This window comes from Bos taurus, chromosome 4 (genome assembly GCF_002263795.3).
Source record: "Bos taurus isolate L1 Dominette 01449 registration number 42190680 breed Hereford chromosome 4, ARS-UCD2.0, whole genome shotgun sequence".
NCBI lineage: Eukaryota > Metazoa > Chordata > Mammalia > Artiodactyla > Bovidae > Bos > Bos taurus.
The window spans coordinates 87,116,688-87,136,308 of NC_037331.1; the positions used below are offsets into that span (position 1 = coordinate 87,116,688).

The 19,621-nt window shown below is 39.8% G+C and overlaps 2 protein-coding genes across 12 annotated transcripts in view; both read right to left on the reverse strand.

The window, feature by feature from the left end:
* Positions 1-19,621, reverse strand: part of CADPS2 (calcium dependent secretion activator 2) — a 580,156-nt gene that overhangs the window by 382,222 nt on the left and 178,313 nt on the right.
* RNF148 (ring finger protein 148) lies at positions 14,823-16,074 on the reverse strand. Its single transcript, NM_001080736.2, is given in 1 exon segment — positions 14,823-16,074. A coding segment is annotated over 1 exon segment (912 nt). The 5' UTR covers positions 15,913-16,074; the 3' UTR covers positions 14,823-15,000.

Sequence of the window (19,621 nt, forward strand, 5' to 3'; positions counted from 1 at the left end):
TGAACTTAAATGTGATTTGAAAAGTATAAAAAAACTCTTTTTTGGGGGAAAAATATGCATGCTATTCCTGTCATCAATATTACACATTTTTATAAAGCTTTTTTCATCTAATATGAGCTAATAGCAGATCCTTTAGTATTCCTTTATAGGTATTTTCCAGCTCAATGATTAGTTTAAATCTCCCTAAGCTGATGAAGAAAATATCCTTAACCCTGTAACTACAGAGCAGGAAATGAAGTCTACCAAGTCACTCAATCCAAGCAGAAATAAAAACAGAGAAGCATAATGACTGACTACTAGCTGGGCTTCTGATCTGTACAGACTGAAAGTCTTAAGGGCAAAAAGGTCAACTCCTATATGCATATATACAGTGAAAGAAAGGCATCACCCTCCCACTTTCCAACCCATTCCCTCACTCTTCCCCTGTTTCATTCAACATTTCATAGTATTATAGAAAATTAAAGAAAACTTTGAAGGCTCCTTAAAGAAGGCTGAGCACTGAAGACTGACACTTTTGAATTGTAGTGTTAGAGAAAACTCTTGAGAGTCCCTTGGACAACAAGGAGATCCAATCACTCAATCTTAAAAGAAATCAGTCCTGAATATTCATTGGAAGGACTAATTCTGAAGCTGAAGCTCCAATACTTTGGCTGCCTAATGCAAAGAACTGACTCACTGGAAAAGACCCTGATGTTGGGAAAGATTGAAGGCAGGAGGAGAAGGGGATGACAGAAGAAGAGATGGTTAGATGGCACCACCTACTTAACGGACATGAGTGTGAGCAAACTCCAGGAGATAGTGAAAGACAGGGAAGCCTGGAGTGCTGCAGTCCATGGGGTCACAAAGGGTTGGACATGACTGAGTGACTCAACAGCAGCAGAAAGTTCACAGGTTGAGCTGTTTTATTCTGCCTATATTATGGAGCGGTTTGCTTGTTTGGGGATTTTTTTTTCCCTGTATTATAATGATATAGAAAATAAATTTTTAAAATGTGTATTACTTTACAGTCTTAGTATCTAATATTCAGTAAATCCTTAAAATCATTTCTTTCCATTGTATGTAAGAAAATGTGGTTTCCAGGTTTACAATATTCCAATTTTGTGTAGTGCTCTTATCTCATCCTCATGTCTGCTGCACTGCTCTTGGCCATGAAAGAATGTATCAAAACCCAGAAGGAAATCAGACTTGAGTGTCCAAAGTGTGACCCAAGCTGAGAGACTGAGCCGTACTGCGTCAGTTTCCTCGCTGGAGGAATAGGAATAAACATCACTTTCTCTCACACAGTTTTCTGAGTATTACATGAAATAATACAGTAACACGTGCTCTTAATCAGTTATGCAAACTGTGAATCTGTGGACCTATGTGAGCACCCGAATCATTACCTGTCCCTTAAGAAGCAGAGAACATGTCTTTAGAAACTTTCAGTGATGAGACATTGCCCTTTCATTCCTGTACCCTATTTTATACCAACATCATGTTACAAAAATGTGCAAACATATGGAAAACTGAAGAAAGTCTGTAGCAGTTTGAAAATCACTGATTTAACCAATCCCATTACCAAATGTGAAGAAACCATAAGTTAAAATCAACAGCAAACACTCCCTTTTGTTCTGAAATTTACTTCCTGCCCTGTTTTCACAAATAACATTTTTTTAATTAATTTATTTTTTTTGAAGGATAATTGCTTTACAGAATTTTGCTGTTTTCTGTCAAACCTCAACAAGAATCAGTTTTTCTTTCACATAACTATCTGTCTTCTCCATTGACTTAAATTATTTTCATTATATATTCCAGAGTTAGTGAAATACACGATCTTGTGTTTTAACAAAATAATCCACAATGGATTGAAAATAATATAAGTCCTTTGCTGCATATACATTATCAAGAAAGTTTTCTGAGAAGATGTTGACACAGAAATTGGGAGAAGATATTTCTAAGAATCAAATTATATTTTCCACAAGACTATCAGTGCACTGGAGAATAAGCTACTGCCCTTTCAAACAGCAGCTAAGAAAACATGAATCTTGAGGACTGCAAGTCATTTACTCTTGATGAGACAAGAGCCTACACGCAGACGAAGTTCCAAAACTGAGAAAGAATTTCTGGAAAGTAAATCAATCTTAAAAGCAAATATTCTTTATGTCAAAGAAAAATGAACCCCACACCTTTTGAACCACATCTCCCTGGCAAGTAACGACTCTTAATAAAAACGTGTTGGATGAGTTCTGCAGTTTGTACTGTGTAATTAGTTTTTCCACCAGATGGCAACTATGGGTGGAATAATAATATTTTTTAATCTCAGAATGTCATTTTCAGGATTGCGCAAGACTTCAAAGGTATAAATCCAATCACCCTTTCAGAGCTTGAATTCTCTCACCACCGTGGCCACCACCATTAAAACGACATCCAGACCACCAAACTCCTTTAGGGAAGAGAAACCCTCAGTTCATGGGGGGACAATAAACTGTGTGTGCATGCTTGCTAAGCCAATTCAGCTGTGTCACGCTGTGAGACCCCATGGTCTTTAGCCTGCCAGGTTCCTCTGTTCATGGAATTCTCCAGGCAAGAATACTGGAGTGAGTTGCCATTTCCTCCTCCAGGGGATCTTCCTGACCCAGGGATCAAACCCAGGTCTTATGTCTCCTGCATTGGCAGGCATGTTCTTTACTAGTGCCACCTGGGAAGCTCAACCTGTCTATGGACAGGACCAACTACCGGAAAGTCCTTTGTTTCCACAGGTAGCTGTCACTTTCTCACCTACTTCTTACCTCTGTGATAGCAGAGACTATCTAAATTCTCCCCAAGGCCATTCTTCAGGTTTTAACAGCAGCTAACACTGTCTTCTGGAGAAGGCAATGGCACCCCACTCCAGTACTTTGCCTGGAAAGTCCCATGGATGGAGGAGCCTGGTGGGCTGTAGTCCATGGGGTCGCTAAGAGTTGGACATGACTGAGCGACTTCCCTTTCACTTTTCACTTTCATGCATTGGAGAAGGAAATGGCAACCCACTCCAGTGTTCTTGCCTGGAGAATCCCAGGGACGGGGGAGCCTGGTCAGCTGCCGTCTATGGGGTTGCACAGAGTCGGACACGACTGAAGTGACTTAGCAGCAGCAGCAACAACACTGTCTTCAGCCTTCCAGGTTAAACACTCCTGAGGTGACAGGGGCTCTCCTAGCACACACTCCACTTTTTTCTCTTTTAGCATGGGACCCTTGTTCCTTTCAGCCCTCTGCCCAAGTAGTCATCTTCTTGACAAAACCTCTATTTAAAACTGCCAACTCTGCCTCTGACAATTCCATCCTATTTTGTTTTCCTACACAGCACTTACAATTATTCAATAAATTATATTTATTATAATTTCTTTCCAGTAGAAAGAAAGCTCTGAGGGCGCTGGGTTTACTCACCCCTTTGCTTCCAGGGCAAATCAATATTTAATGAATGCATGCATGAAATGCTTCACCAATGAATATGCCATATGAGTAAAATATATTAATGCAAAAGGACAGCAATTCTAGTTACAGAAGCAATGCTTCTATTAACGCAGTGTGTTGTGTGTTAGTCATTCAGTCCTGTCTGACTCTTTGCAACCCCATGGACTGTAGCCCCATCAGGCTTCTCTGTCCAAGGAATTCTCCAGGTAAGAACACTGGAGTGGGTAGCCATTCCCTTCTTGACCCAGGGATTGCACCCTGGTCTCTTGCATTGCAGGGACATTCTTTACTGTCTGAGTCACCAGGGAGGTCCATTAATGCACTAGGAAAGGCCAAGCACCTTGAGATGAACTGCTTAGATGCTCAATGACTCATCTTGTACTTACTTTCAGCTACAATTTTGAAGACACTGACTCTCCCTCCAGTGTTTGTGAAGCTGGTTTTATGGTCCCAAACCTGAGAATTTACGTTTCTTTTCTGAATTCCATGTACAGCCCACTGTTTTCGTATGTTATTTTCAGACCATTAGTGAATGAAAGAAAGTGAGAAGTGAGCTCCTCCATCTGTCCATGGGATTTTCCAGGCAAGGGTACTGGAGTGGGTTGCCATTTCCTTCTCCAGGGGGATCTTCCCAACCCAGGGATTGATCCCTGGTCTTCTACATTGTAGGCAGATGTTTTTACCATCTGAGCCACCAGTGAAGTCCAGGATTTAGTGAATAGGTGGTGTGAAATACTATCCTTTCCAATGTAGGCTGCCTAGTCCAGTGCATGGACTCCCCAAGCTGTTTCAGCTTCTCATTTTCCTAACCTTTACTGTGAAATTAATACGCTGCTATCTACTATCTATTCATTTCCTTACAATTCTTTGGCAATGTGATAGTGGTGGTAAAGAAACCAGAACTGGAAGAGGAAAGGAGCAAGCATTAATGCACAAGCTATGCATAAAATCTGAGAGCAGCAGCACCTGAAATGCACCTAAACGTGTGTCTTGGAAAATTTAACAACTCTTATTTGTGCAAGGTTTTAAAATTTACAATTATTTTCATTTACATTATTTCTATCTGATTACAACTGTGTGATGCATCCGTTTCTGAGAATGAACTGACCCTCTGAGACAGGAGAGGTTCTTAAACTTGAATGTCCATCAGAATCAAATAGAAGACTTGCTAAAATAGATTCTGGGTCCCCCCGAGTTTAGGTCTGCAGTGGGGCCTGAGACTGTGAGTTCCAACAACTATATGAGTTCAGGTGAAGCTCATGCTGCTGGTCAGAGGACCACTGTTTCTAGATGTTCTGCCCTAGGGCAAGGATATGAGTGTGCAGGTCATCGGATGGAAAAGCATGATGTTCTTTTCAATAGGGCAAGTGTGCTTCCAAGGCCCAAACTTCTAAAACAAACTGATGTTATTAGGAGAATTATAAAAAATTACTTTTTTGTCCCTTTCCAACTTCAGAGGAAAGGAAGGGTATGGAAAACCCCTCTGACTAAAGTTTTTACATGAGGGAATGACTAGTTTTCAGCATCAGTACCTCTAATTGGGAGTGGCCATTCCTAGAGCTTAATTTTGCTTTTTCACTCAATCAGATGCACCCTTCCCACACCCTTGTCTACCCACACGCCTCTTTCCTAATTACACTGAGATCTCATGAGTTACTACTTTAACCTCCTCCTGTTAGCACTTTCAGAGCCTATAGTTAAGATTTTTCTTCTAAGGTCCAATCCTTTAAGTCCTCAACATTAGACTCACCTAAACATGTTCTCCATTACTTAAAAACTAGCTGTTCAAGCCACCTGTAGTGTAGTGGTAAAGATCAGGAGCTGTGGAACCAGACTGAGTTCAAATACAGGCTCTGCCACATACTGACTGTTTAACTTTGGGCAAATTACTTAGCCTGGCTGGGCCTCAGTTTCCTCATCTAAAGAATAGGGGTATTGATAACACCTACCTCAGAGTTACTGTTAGGATTAGTGGGTTTCTACCTGTGAAGCTTATATAATGGTAAGTGTACTGTAGCTCTTGTTATCACTACCACCCTCATCATCATTTTGACAATCATCAACTTTACTCAGGCTGTCACACACTTTTGAGAGAAAAAGGCCTATTACTACAACTTTGCAAATGGAGATAGGGGTTCAAAGTAGTAACATTAAATTTCATTTAATAGTAAATTACAATTAATGTGAAAGTAAACAGATGAATTCTCATTAATAAATTACTACAATTAAGCACTTAGCATATATCATGTCTTTTGCTGTATTTTACCTTAATTAGCACAGACCTATACTTGGAGTCATGTAGTAAAGCACCTGTAAGTTCTTTGGGTTCCTCAAATTGAGCATACTAAAAATTGGAACTCCCCTTCTACCCTAAACTTGCTTCATCTAACTATATTTTCTACCTCAGTGAATGATATCACCTCCTATAGGCCCAGGTCAGAAACCAAGGAGTCATCCTTAACTCTTCACTCCTCCTCAACTCCTTCTAGACCACCCCCTTCTCTTTTGCATTCACTCTGCGGGTTGCTAAACTGCAGATGAAAATTACGGGTAGAGGTAAGTTTTGAAATCACTGCTACTTTGGTCAGTAAGAAATGAAGCAGAAAATTCCCATCAGCAAATAAAATCAAAGAATATTATCTGGGACCTGACCCACCTTTGATTCATCTCACCCAATTCACCTGCTGTTTTTATTCATATTTTCACCTTATCAACTCCTGGGTTATTACAACCGCCTCCAAAATTCCCGTTCTTCATTTTCCGTAACCAAAATTCTACATGACACTCAAACTTCTTTAAAATACACTGTTGTTCACTGTTTCTTCCATGAGAATGTCCTTTTCCGCACCAAGCAGTTCTATTTCAAATGTTAATTCCTTATTTAAGAGTTCCTTGCTTCTCTAGTTGAAATCCACTCCTCCATACTCCCAGAAATCTTTATCAATTTCTCTCCATTAAATGTAATCCTTTATAACTTGATATTTAGATGTTTATCTACATATTTTCAGGAAAATGACAATAAGTAAATGTGAAGGAATCAGAGGATGAAATTGGGAACCCAATTAACATAAAGGCCTTTTGGAACAGCCTTATTTTTGGCAGTGGTTCTCAAACTTGTCTGCACATTGGAAACACCTGGGTACCCGGTACCAAGGCCCTATCCCAGAGGTCTTGGGTACAGTCAGGGTACTGAGCATTTTAAAAACTCTCCAAGAAGTTCTGATGTGTAGCCATGGCTAAGAAGTACTGGTCTATGGAGGAATAGAAATAGCTGAGATTAATATAAGAATTTTTAAACAGAAGTAAAGATCTGGTGGATATCAACAGAGACAAATCAGGGTAGGCGAATGATACTATAGAAAAAAAGTGTGGAAAACAAGAAATTCGGTATCACTTGGTACACAGAATAAGACTGAAATGTCTTACAACTGGTTCTAGGCTGAAGCTGGAGAAGATAAGATGGGATGGGAAAGCATGGTTACGGGCAACTCTGCTTGGGATGAGAACAAAGAGCAAATGGTAGGAAGGTCAAGAGGATTCAGAGAAAGAATGCTGAAGAAGTCGCCGTTAAGTTGGGAAGTTTTTAGAACTGACAGAACTTATGTGGCAGCCATGAAAGTTGAAGTGTTAGTCGCTCAGTCTTATCTGACTCTTTGTGACCTCATGGGCTGTAGCTGGCCAGGCTCCTCTATTTATGGAATTCTCCAGGCAAGAATACTGGAGTGGGTAGCCATTGCCTTCTCCAGTGGATCTTCCCAATCCAGGGATAGAACCTGGGTCTCCTGCATTGCAGGCAGAGTCTCTACCATCTGAGCCACCAAAGAAGTATCAATAGTGCTGCTGAATTAGGAGATAAATGTTACTAATGTAGGAACGTCCCCAAATCAGTTACCCTGGTCGTCAACAATGAGAAGAAAAATTCCTACCAGCAGCTGAAACCAAAGAAAACATCTTAGAGGCCTGACAAAAATGACAGCATAATTGTAAAGACAGATGTTATAAGCTGTGGTGTCGCTATTAAAAAAAAAAAAAAAAAAGGGACATTTTGGTTGTGAGGTTATGATGATATTTGAGCTTAATATGTACATTAAGGAGATCAAACCAGCCAATCCTAAAGACAATCAGTCCTGAATATTCATTGGAAGACTGATGCTGAAGCTCCAATACTTCGGCTTCCTGATGCGAAGAGCTGACTCATTAGAAAAGACCCTGATGCCGGGCAAGATTGAAGGTGGGAGGAGAAGGTGATGACAGAGGATGAGAGGGTTGGATGGCATCACCGACTCAATGGGTATGAGCAAGCTCTGGGAGATGGTGAAGAACAGGGAAGTCTGGTGTACCTCAGTCCATTGGGTCACAAAGAGTTGGACACGACTGAGCAACTAAACAACAACAAATATACACTGAAGTATTATAAAATGTGCAAGTGTTGTAGAGTGTAAAGTGTGCATTCAACTCTAACACCCGTGCCCAGGGACCAGATCATGTCTCTAACCTAAAGTACATTACTTAATCCCTCTTCTCCCCCCAAAATTCTTACAGTTTAGAAAACTAGGTATGCATATTTCTGTATTAATAATTATAATAACCCATAATCCTTATTTTTCATTACTAAGCACTAATCATTAAAAAAGAAAAAGTACAAAAACCAAATAAACAAATTCTAAACTACAAAAACTAGTGCTCACGGTAAATGATGGAGCAGGAACGTGAAGCTGCCATTAAATGGACTTCACAGTATCAATGTGTGAAGGCTTCCTCTTTAACGCTTCTTCAAACTCTGATCCTTTCTCCCACTTGTTCATGCCAGCTGCTTCAAAAACCAGTGAGTTGTGTGATAGGAGAAAACACTTTATATACTATGCTTAAATACCATCAGAAATGCCAGATCCTGGCTCACTAAATCCTTTGAAATACATTACTGTAAATATTATGGCTGACCAACATCTCTCTATAGGATGACTAGAGTAAATCTATAGCCAAGAAACAGGGATACATACTATAAACATACTGTGCCTTTGAATATGAGGCAACACTTATGATTTACTGTATAGGTAAACTTACCTGTAGCTTCACTCAATCAGTGGTCAAGTGCTTTAGAATCATTTTCATGTCAGTAAACATTAAGTCCAAGTTATCCCCATAATAAACAAACAAGTGTCATTTTTATAAGGAGTGTCAAACCCCTACCTAGTGAGGCGAGCATGGGGAATCAATTACCAGAGAAATGCAAAAATATATACAAAGGAGGAATGCAAGGGAAATTCATATGACATTGGTATTAGGGGCAAAATAATTCATATTATGGTCCCACGCCATTATGGTAAAATACATTTGCATCACTAGGTATAAGAGAAAACGTATAGCCCAAAGAATAGGTATAAAAAACTATTACAATGAATAATACCTGACATTTGACACAGCAGTGCTATTTCCAGGTTCTGGTTATTAAACCCAGAGTAAAAGTGGTTTATTGATCTGTTTACAGCATTCTAAAGACAAGGATTAAAACTGCTGTTTTGTTCTGACATACGAAACAGCTAGGCAAAGAACTTTAGTGCCACCTGGTAGGCACTAAAGCAATCATAGCTCCCGAGTTCCCTGATGGGACCTTTTCCTTCTGTTTCAAACAGACTCTAACTATCCTCTAATGAACATCTGTTGAAAATCCCAAATCAAGATCATAAGCACATTGTGTTCAATGTTTGATGTCCACATTAACAAATAAATGCTTGATTATAAAAGCATATTCATGCCAATTTCTCACACATGAAGGTAAGTCAGATCTAAGATGGACAATAATGAACAGAGTGGAGGCATGGGAGAGAAAGGAGAAAATGTGTGTAGTGGAAAGATGGACAAGACAATTGTCGGTATCAGTGTGAAGAGCAAACAACAAATTCCCCAAGTGTTAGGTCTAACATGGAATACACACTCCACATGAATTTGCCAAGAGTACACAGAACGATAATGACCTGAGAACCCTGGGTCTGGGGACTGCCAGCACCTGGCCATCTGCTTAGATTTTTTCTGTGTCTCAGTTCTCTCTGGTCTTAGAGGAGCGTACTTCTTCCTTTAAACAGTCTTCCTTGGCATTGCAGTTAGAATCAGCTACTGCCTTCCTGCCTGGCTGTGCATTCCAATATTGATAGCACACAGCAGCTCACAAAATTCCTCTTAATAGAGCTCTCTCTAGGGTCGTACAAGAATTCAAATCCCTGTGTCAGCCTTGGAGAGTTCAAGGCTCTTAAGTAAAATTATCCATGCTAAATTGTGATACTGAATCCTGCCTGGGCTAAAAATTAAATTTTTGTTTTATCAAAGTGATTTGGGATGAAACTTTTCAGGATTAAGTTTCCACTATTTTCTGTGATTTGGATAAACAGTCCGGTTTTTCAGATTAACACATAATAATTACATTATTCAAAAAATAATTATTCATTTACTCAAATATTTGAGTCAGGCGTTGTCTGGATCCTGGGAATACAGAGTGAACAAAACTAACAATCCCAGCAAGTCATAATAATTTCTACATTCTAGTACTTATCTACAAAATAATGACATAGTTACAGTGTTTTAATTACAAAAAATTAACTAGGGAGTGGGGTAGGGCATAAGTGAAACAAATACACTATGACTAACCACAGCAATTCTTTATTTAAGTCTTTCTATACATTATGAACATGTAACAATTATGATTAGCAATACTCGGTGCTGAAATATCTGCTATTCCCTTAAAGAGTTCTGGTATTTTAACTCTAAAATTCCTATCACCGTATATACACAGATCACATAAAATGTACTAATGGCTTGAACAGAATTGTGTGTCAAAACAGTACAATTCCATACAGCAAAATTTTCACACCAAGAATGAAGAGAACACAGCACAATGACTTTCAAGTTAGCATATTGTACTAAAAATATCAAAAGATAAATTTTATTCTCCCTAGCTTATAAAAGCTCATTTATGTTTTTCAAATTTCATTGATAGTTTCTGTATTATAAGGAACATGTAAATATATTAACAATTTTCCTACCAAAATAAAGCCCACTATATATGCAAAAAAATTCAGGAATAAATTTTGTCCTTGGTTGGGAATTCCCTGGCAGTCCAGAGGTTAGGACTTAGTACTTTCACTGTGGTGGCCCGAGTTCAATCTCTGGTCAGGGAACTAAGATCCTGCAAGCCACACGGGGTGACCAAAAAGTAAAAAAAAAAATTCATGTGCACACAGAAATAAACATAAATACTCACAGGAGCAACATACACTGACAAAAAAATTACATTTAGTAAAGGTGAGAAACAGGAAAAACAAAAACAAAAAAACCCTGCTAGGGCTTTTTCTTTTTTCTGAGACTTGACAAATGCAGAAAATTACCAAAGTAACAACAACAAAAAAGACACGAAAATCACACTTTGAACAAACTGCTTGTCAGTATTTAGGACCTGATTTCACAAACAGGTTTAATTCACTTCCTTGAAGGCCATGCTGTCAAGGCGGAGGATGGATGTCCGCTGCTACTGAATTAGAGTGGCCGACGTCCTGAGAAGAAACGGGCTCCTCCTCCTCCTCGTGTGTCACTTTATCTGACCTTCCTGAAGGAGGAAGTTCATTATTTGTGCCCTCTTCACTAGATGACAGGATATCAGCCAATTCGTTGGACATTAAAACTTGCAAAGACTCTGTTCCATCTTCAACATCCATCTGAATCCCCAAAGCTTTAAGAATATCACATTTGCACATGGGGCATGTCCCATGGGCTAAGATCCAGGGGTCAATGCAATTCTTGTGGAAAAAATGTTTACAGGTCAGAACACGAATTGTATCGTTAGGCTTATAGAGTTCAAAGCAAACTACGCAGCTATCTCCATTGCCGCTTACTTCCTCGTCCCCCTCTTTCAGTACCCGAACCTGAAGCTGGCCAAATGCTTTCTTGAGATCATTTGTTAACCGCTGCCACCTCCGGTTCTGAACCCTTGCTACCCAAAGTCTTCGAATATGATAAAAGATGAAATACACTAACGTAGCGGTTGTGACGATCACAAAAGAGACAAAATAGTGATTCATCCAGATGATGTGTTTTCTTCCCACCTCAATCGTGACGGTCACATGAACACCCTTCTGAATTAAATGCAAAATCTCCATGCCTTTTAAGTTACCAATCATCACCACAACGATGTCTTCAAATATCTGATGAGACATGGGAAAGACCTGATTGCCAGTTCCTGGAAAGTTATAGATGATCACTCCACTGGCTCCATTCTCCACCGCCACCTTGATCTTCTGGGTGAAGGTACAGCCTCCCCGTTCGACAAGAGCGAGCCATGTCTGCGAGTTCTTCAGCTTCCTGAAACTGGTATTGGGGCTGCAGGCATTTTGTGTTTTTCCCTCTGGAGGCACGATGACTCCTGCCACTCTCTTCAAAGTGGAGCTTCTTCCAAACACGCCAGTCTCTCCCAACTCTGACAACATGCGATTCCCAACATGAAACGATATGTTCATGTAAGCAGTCCAAACAGCACTGGTTCTGCAACAGTGCTGGCTAAGCAGCCAAAGGAAGCTGAATTTCATGAGCCAGGAAGAGGCAGCATTGTTTCTCTGAGTGCCAACCTTGAGTAGATGCATCTCTCTCTCTGCTTAAGTGACTGAAGAACCAACCCAACAAAAGGATGTGGCTTCCACATCTGTTGATGATCAGTGTAAACTATTAAAATGAAAAATACCTTCTGGGTGAAAACAAGTTCGACTGTCTTCCAGCATGTTTTTGTAAGAAATTCTTAAAGAAGTCTTATGCGTTTTGGATTTTTTTTTTTTTTTTTTTTTGAGAGAGAGAGAAAGAGGAAAACTTTAGATTGAAAAAAAAAAAATCCCAGTCTCACTACTGTAACTCTAGATACTGTTTACTGTTGGGTGATGTGATTATGACATAAAAGAACACAGCCAATTAGGTAAGAGCTTAGAGCATGCTGTATATTTATTGGTTGAATGCCTTGAATGTTGCTATGGGTAATTTCAATGTTACTGGACAGATTCAGCCCTTGAGTTACATCTTATGATACCAGGTATCACATTAAAATAAAAAATATAAAAATTATATAATGCATGAATTTTAAAACCCGAATACATATGCAAGAAAAGCCATACAATTAACACTTGCCTTCACAATCAGTGAAGTAAATATCTGTTGCAAAAAGCCAAGTTTTAACCACGAATGTTAATTAAAAATTAGCACTATGACCAGATATGGGGTAGAAGTGGTGAATAACACTGTTTTTAACTCATGTTTTCACCATACAATATATAATTTTAATCTAGCATGTAAAATTTTGAACTTTAACAAACCTTGCTCAAAAGTTGGTTGGATCCGTTTGGTTTTAATTTTTAAAAGCAGGGTATCCCACTCAATTTCTTCAGCCTCACTACCCTCACTTTTGGCAGCACTAAAGACAGAAAAGACCAATGTCATTTCTCTGCAGACCTTGACATCTGTTAGTAGCTTAACAATATTTTGAGGAAAGAGGAGGACGAGTGTAGGGGAAAAGATTAAATAGAGCAATATTGGTTTACCACAGTTTACTCTGAACAAAAATGTAGCTATAGATTCTAGAAAGACAAACTTTGAGGTCCTCAGATTTAACCACTGACATCAGTGACTGTTAAAGGTCATTGAATCTTTTAACAAAATGTTTGCCTAAATCAGCAAACATCCTTGGTGGAAGACCCCACATACACTGTTAGTTCTGCCTGTATTTTTGCTACACTGAGGCCAAGAGCACAATATAACTCCAAAGCCAAAAGAATGACATGTGAACTAACAGGCATGGGCACTCACTGGTACTGCCAATACACTTTCTTGGAAGAATTGCTCCGTGGTTCTTATTCACCAGCTAGGAAGCCAAAGCCAAGAATTTTGACCTTGTAAATAAATGTCTCTGACCTCTAGGCATAGGGTACTAACAGATACTTCAGGTTCCATCTTGCCAGAACTACAGAAGCTGCTGCTGCTGCTAAGTCACTTCAGTCGTGTTCAACTCTGTGCAACCCTATAGACGGCAGCCCACCAGGCTCCCCCGTCCCTGGGATTCTCCAGGCAAGAACACTGGAGTGGGTTGCCATTTCCTTCTCCAATGCATGAAAGTGAAAAGTGAAAGTGAAGTCACTCAGTCGTGTCCAACTCTTAGCGACCCCATGGACTGCAGCCTACCAGGCTCCTCCATCCATGGGATTTTCCAGGCAAAAGTACTGGAGTGAGGTGCCATTGCCTTCTCCTAGTGTATTCTTATAAAATATCAATTAGCAACATGACAACCTGAAGCAGGAAAGACAAAGGAGAAAAGATTTCTTATGGGCCCATCAAAAAGTAGCATTAAAAGAAAAACACTGATGTGACACCTTCAGCTCACAGTGGTCTATGTTCTTTCCCAAAGGCCGTTAATCTGATTTCCACACACCCACTCTTCAAAACAGACAGTGAGGTACACAGTGTGTTCACTCACAAAGTGCCACGTGAGTTGGACATCAATGCTTTTGCATATTATCCAGAGATTTTCATCAAAGCAACAAAACCCACATCTGTAGGCCTCTTATTGTTACACAGATATCTACCAGAAGAAAAAAAAAAAGGTAAGAGATACAATTTTGAAATGCAATTGAATAAAATTTTACTTCTGCTTTAGGTCTATATTTTCAAAATGTCCCAAATAAAGACATACTGCTGCTGCTGCTGCTGCTAAGTCGATTCAGTCGTGTCTGACTCTGTGTGACCCCAGAGACGGCAGCACACCAGGCTCCCCCGTCCCTGGGATTCCTCAGCCAAGAACACTGGAGTGGGTTGCCATTTCCTTCTCCAATGCATGAAAGTGAAAAGTGAAAGTGAAGTTGCTCAGTCCCATTTAGTATTTCCTAGAGTCATTCTAGAAGGAAAACCTACAACCATAGTTGATACATTATGCTAGGGTTTAAAGGGGTCTGGCAAACAAAGATACATTTTTTACAATATATAATGCTGCCCTAAATGAGGCTTATAATAATTTAAAATATTTTTAGATGTATAACCAAAAGTACTGGCATCTAAAATAATTATTCAGAACACATTTCCTTCCAAGTCAGTAGATTTGGCAACCAGATTTCCTGGGTATTAATAAAATTAACTGTGGAAAATTAAATCAAGATCTCAGCTTATAATTATGTTTACTGAACAGAAGTATTATTAGATACCAAAAATTAAACTAATTAAAAATTAGTATAAAGAAACTTTAAAATATTATGACTAATTCTCCATGGCGTCAATATCACAATCATTGTAATTTGAAAATCAAGGCTTAATGTATACTAAAGCCCTTACTTAGATAAGGACAAAAATGTATAAAAAAACACTGGAAAAACAAGTTCAAATAGCTGGACATGACACGGAGTTTTATTTTTCAAACCAAATTTCACCCTCTTTAGTACTTGTGTAGAGAAGTTGCCATTGAATTTTCTCTCTACATCAAGTGCTAAAAGAGAATTCATCTTAACTAATCACCGGAAAGACTCAGTCACATCTTCAGGAGATCCCCTGGGTTTCTTAAGTTTGCAGAATGTCACACTTGCACATGGGGCATGTCCTATGGGCTAAAAGCCAAGGGTCGATGCACGCCTTGTGGAAAATATGCTTGCAAGTTAAAATACGTACTACATCTTGAGGCTTGTAAATGTCAAAGCAAACAACACAATTGTCTTCATCTGGCTCTAGCTCCTTGTCCCCTTCTTGGAGCACTCGCAGTTGAAGCTTCCCAATGGCTTTCCTCACATCTGCCTTCAGCTGCCTTTGTCTCCTGGTGGAAAAATTGGGCCCTCGAGGTCTCCAGGCACAGTACAGGAACAGGTAGGCCACAGTGGCGGTCAGGAAGGTGAATAGAGACATGATGTAATGGCTCAGCCAGGGCATGTGCATTCTCCCCACTTCAATGATGATCTTCACATAGACTCCTTTCTGAATCAAGTGCAATAGTTCCATGCCTTTCAGGTTGCCTATCATCACAGCAACTATATTTTCCGTTCCCTGGTGAGACATGGGGAATACCTTGTTGCCTGTACCTGGGTAGTTATAGATGATCACCCCATTTGCTCCCTTCTCTGCAGCCACGTTGATTTTGCGTGTGAAGGTACAGCCACCCCGTTCAATGAGGGCCAGCCAAGGGTCTGTTTGCCCAGGCCTGCTGAAGTTCGTCATAGGGTTACAAGCATTCTGATTCCATCCTTCGGGGAGTACCACCACACCAGACACCCTTTCCAGAGGAGAATGATTCCCGAACACTCCACTCTCCCCCAATTCTGATATGAGGCGACTTCCTACCTGAAATGTTATATTCAGGTGGGCTGTCCAAATGGCTTTTCCTTTTGAGTCAGGAAGGCTTAGTAGTAGAAAGATGCCGAGCCTCCACAGTCGAGATGAAGCAGAACTGTGAGCTGAAGAAGTAATTCTAAGTAGGCTCATTCCTTCATTTGCCTATTAACAGACAAATGTGAAAAATACAACAGCATTCGTTGTGGAAGAAAGTTAGGAAGTTAGCTTCAAGGGTTGGTAGGAGATAATTAAAGCACAGGAATGGAAAAGGTCTGCATGGATCAAAGATATCTTGCTCCTTCCAGCATTTTTATTTTTGGTAGATTATCTTTCTCATAATGAAACAGAATAACAGGATTTGTTATTAGCACAATGTGATTTCAAGAAAACTGTGACTTCCTAATGGGGGAAATTGTGACATCAGAACCAGTTAAGCCAATCCGAGAGTTTATATGAATGCACTGCATACTGAAATCCTATTGGCCAAAAAGCTAGGCAGCCATGACTCATGACATATGCTAATATGAATAAACTCTAAAGCAAAAAAAAGATAACTTTTTAAATACCTGAGTTTCTTTCCTAGTTCTAGAGAGACTGAAAGCTGCCTAAACACTTTTTGCTCATTGTTTTCCCATCTGAGAGGCAAAATAGAAATCATTCATATATGACTGCATGTTTCTGGCCAGTCATCAGTTCTCAGGTATGGTTTTATGCTACCCAATATGCCAGTCAGTCCGTGGGAAGCAGAAACAAATCATTCCCTCTGTCTTGCAACATTAAATGCTTATCCCAGGCCTAAAGATTCAACATGCTGCTGCTTCTGGGGAATGTAAACTGACATTTATTAACACTGACAAAATAAAACCTTATCAAGAAGACAGTTATCATCATATCAGAGGCTGTTTGTTAGACATGCAATTATTTAACAACTGAAGACAGGATTTTAAAAACAATACAATTTAGCTTGCTAAAGATCAGTTGCTGATCTTGAAAGCTGAAGGAATTTAAGTGGTAGCTATATTTTAGCTCAAGACATCTCAAATCTAAAGGCTCATCATATGGTTGAAAAGACCAATTTGAAAAACTTAGTATTAATAATTCATTGTCTCTTTCTCATTGTACGATGAACTGCTTAGGCAATGGCAGCCAGAACGTCCCCCCTCTCTTAGGACAAACGCACTGGTAAGAAACAATTTTTTACCCCCAACATAGCAGTTCTCAAGTGGGGGATAATTTTGTCTCCCAAGAAATAGTTGGCTGTTTCTGGAGACACTCTAGATTGTCACAGTGTGAGAGTACTACTGCATCCAGTGCGTAGAGGACGGGGATACTGCTGGATATTCTACAATCCACAAAACAGCCCTGAACAGGAAGTAATTACCTGACCCAAAATGTCAATAACAGCCTTGGGAGGGAGGACTCATCCCCAGATTCACCTGTCCCTGAGAAATTAGGTCCGAGCTCTTATCATGAAGTTTATAATTGGCAATACATCCAATAAGGAGGAGTCCCCAACCTGTCTCCGTTTCCTGATCTTTGAGATTAAAACAGCAGACACTTGCACAAATGCCTATAATCCTATGAAGCCTGATACAAAACTGCATCCATTTTATCAGGACCAGGTCCAGGGGTCTTCTATCCTGGGGCCAGGATGTCTGAACACGACAGAAGGGAAGTTGGGCAGTGGGGCTGGGGGGAGGAGAGGAAAACAGATGACTAATGTTAATTTCTGACTATTAGACCATTTATTCAATATCTAACCTTTCTATCTTTTTAACATCCAAGAATTAAAGAGGCTTTCATTAGCCTGCCTGCAAAGTTCAACCAAAGGAGGCTGAAATATACAAAGGTTGGCTCATTCCATGCTCCAAATATCCTTGGCTGCCCTTCCATGTTGCCACCCTACGTCTAAGTATAGTAAGTTGATTTTTCTCATCTACAGGCTCATTTCATTATCCCCCAGGCTAGCTACTGTTGTTCTAGGTTTCAATGGGAAGAATGACAGATCACATTCAGAGGCACAAAGAGACTGTTCTCACATCTCTCCATAGAAGAGCAAGGCAATTTTATTTTCCAGAAACCTAACTAAACTTCCTTCAACGTCTCCTTCGGTAGCAGTGCTTTAGCAAACCCACACTGAATGGACCCACTGGTAACCAGGGTAGAATTATCATGTTTGGCTCAGGTTAACCATGATTTATCCTGCTATGGAAAATCCCTTCCCTGATTGAGCACATGGCAGGAAGGAACATAAAGTCAGTCAGTGTCCTGCCACCAAAGGGAACGGGTACCAACTGGAAGGTGAGTACCTAAACAAAGTTCCCAAGATTTACCCAGCGGAATTATACCTATATAACCACTAACCATGATAAATGTATTATTCACTATACACAAGGTACTGATGTGAGCCAGAGCCTATGTCACCAGGGACACAGCACCATTGTTCTCAGAGGGTCATCATCTAGGTGGAAGAAGAGAGTTATACACCAATTAGGTACATGCATGTACATGTCCTAATTTCTAGGTTCCAAATAAGTTCAAGAAGGTTATAATTTTCATTAACCTGATGGAGAGAAATCACCTGATCTCTATCCCTCCACTATTCATCAACCTGTCAAGAATGCTCAAACATCCAGAAATCTCAACTTTGATAAGAAAAATAGCTAAATACTATCTGGACAATACTGTGTGGATGTATCTCTAAATGCAGAGGATACTGAAAAAGCTTCAATAAACTACCTCACAAGTTGCTTTATCCAAGTATTATCAGAGATCTCTAGGAATCCACAAAACACACTGGATTTGATTTTAATCTTAAGAATAACAACTGGATAGGGTTTCTGTCGAAGAAGGCAATGGCACCCCACTCCAGTACTCTTGCCTGGAGAATCCCAGGGACTGAGGAGCCTGGTGGGCTGCAGTCCATGGGGTCGCTAAGAGTCGGACATGACTGAGCAACTTCACTTTTACTTTTCACTTTCATGCATTGGAGAAGGAAATGGCAACCCACTCCAGGGTTCTTGCCTGGAGAATCCCAGGGATGGGAGAGCCTGGTGGGCTGCCGTCTATGGGGTCGCACAGAGTCGGACATGAATGAAGCGACTTAGCAGCAGCAGCAGCAGCAGGGTTTCTGTGAGTAATTAAATGCATCATAATGGGATTTAGCAGGAACAGAATACTGATTCTAAGTAGACTAAGAACAAGAAAAAGTGAGTAAGGCTAATGATAAATACTTTCTGAAAGAGGTATCTTTATTTCTAAAGAATTCTAACAGTAAATTATTTTAAGATGTTATTACATTTGATTGCAAATTGGTAAATCCTTACATTTTTTTCAAAATTTCTCCCATAAATTAATCACTACTGCCACATATTCTCTCAGACACATGCAACAAAATTTTTTTCACATACAAATACATTTTCCACTTATTTCTGAACCCAGGAAAGAGCTCTGAATATGCTAAAATGGAATACGGTAAATTTAAAAACTAATATATGAGCTTTTGAATTACATTGACAGTCACACACTATACTAGGGGGCAGATACAGATGCGTGAAAGTTACAAAATTTACTCCTACTCCTCATTCACTGGAAATTTGGGCAAACTCCAGGAGACGGTGAGGGACAGAGAAGCCTGGCGTGCTGCAGTCCATGGAATCACAAAAATCAAACACAACTTGGTGACTGAACAACAGAAACGCCTCATTCAGTATTCTTTATATTAAACAATATAATAATTTTCAATATCACTAAAAGCTCTGGTAACTAAATATATAAGAAAGAACAGCCAAAACAGACATTTTAAATTACCATCTCACTAGCCATCACTTCTTCACTATGTAAGCCGGGATCACTGTTC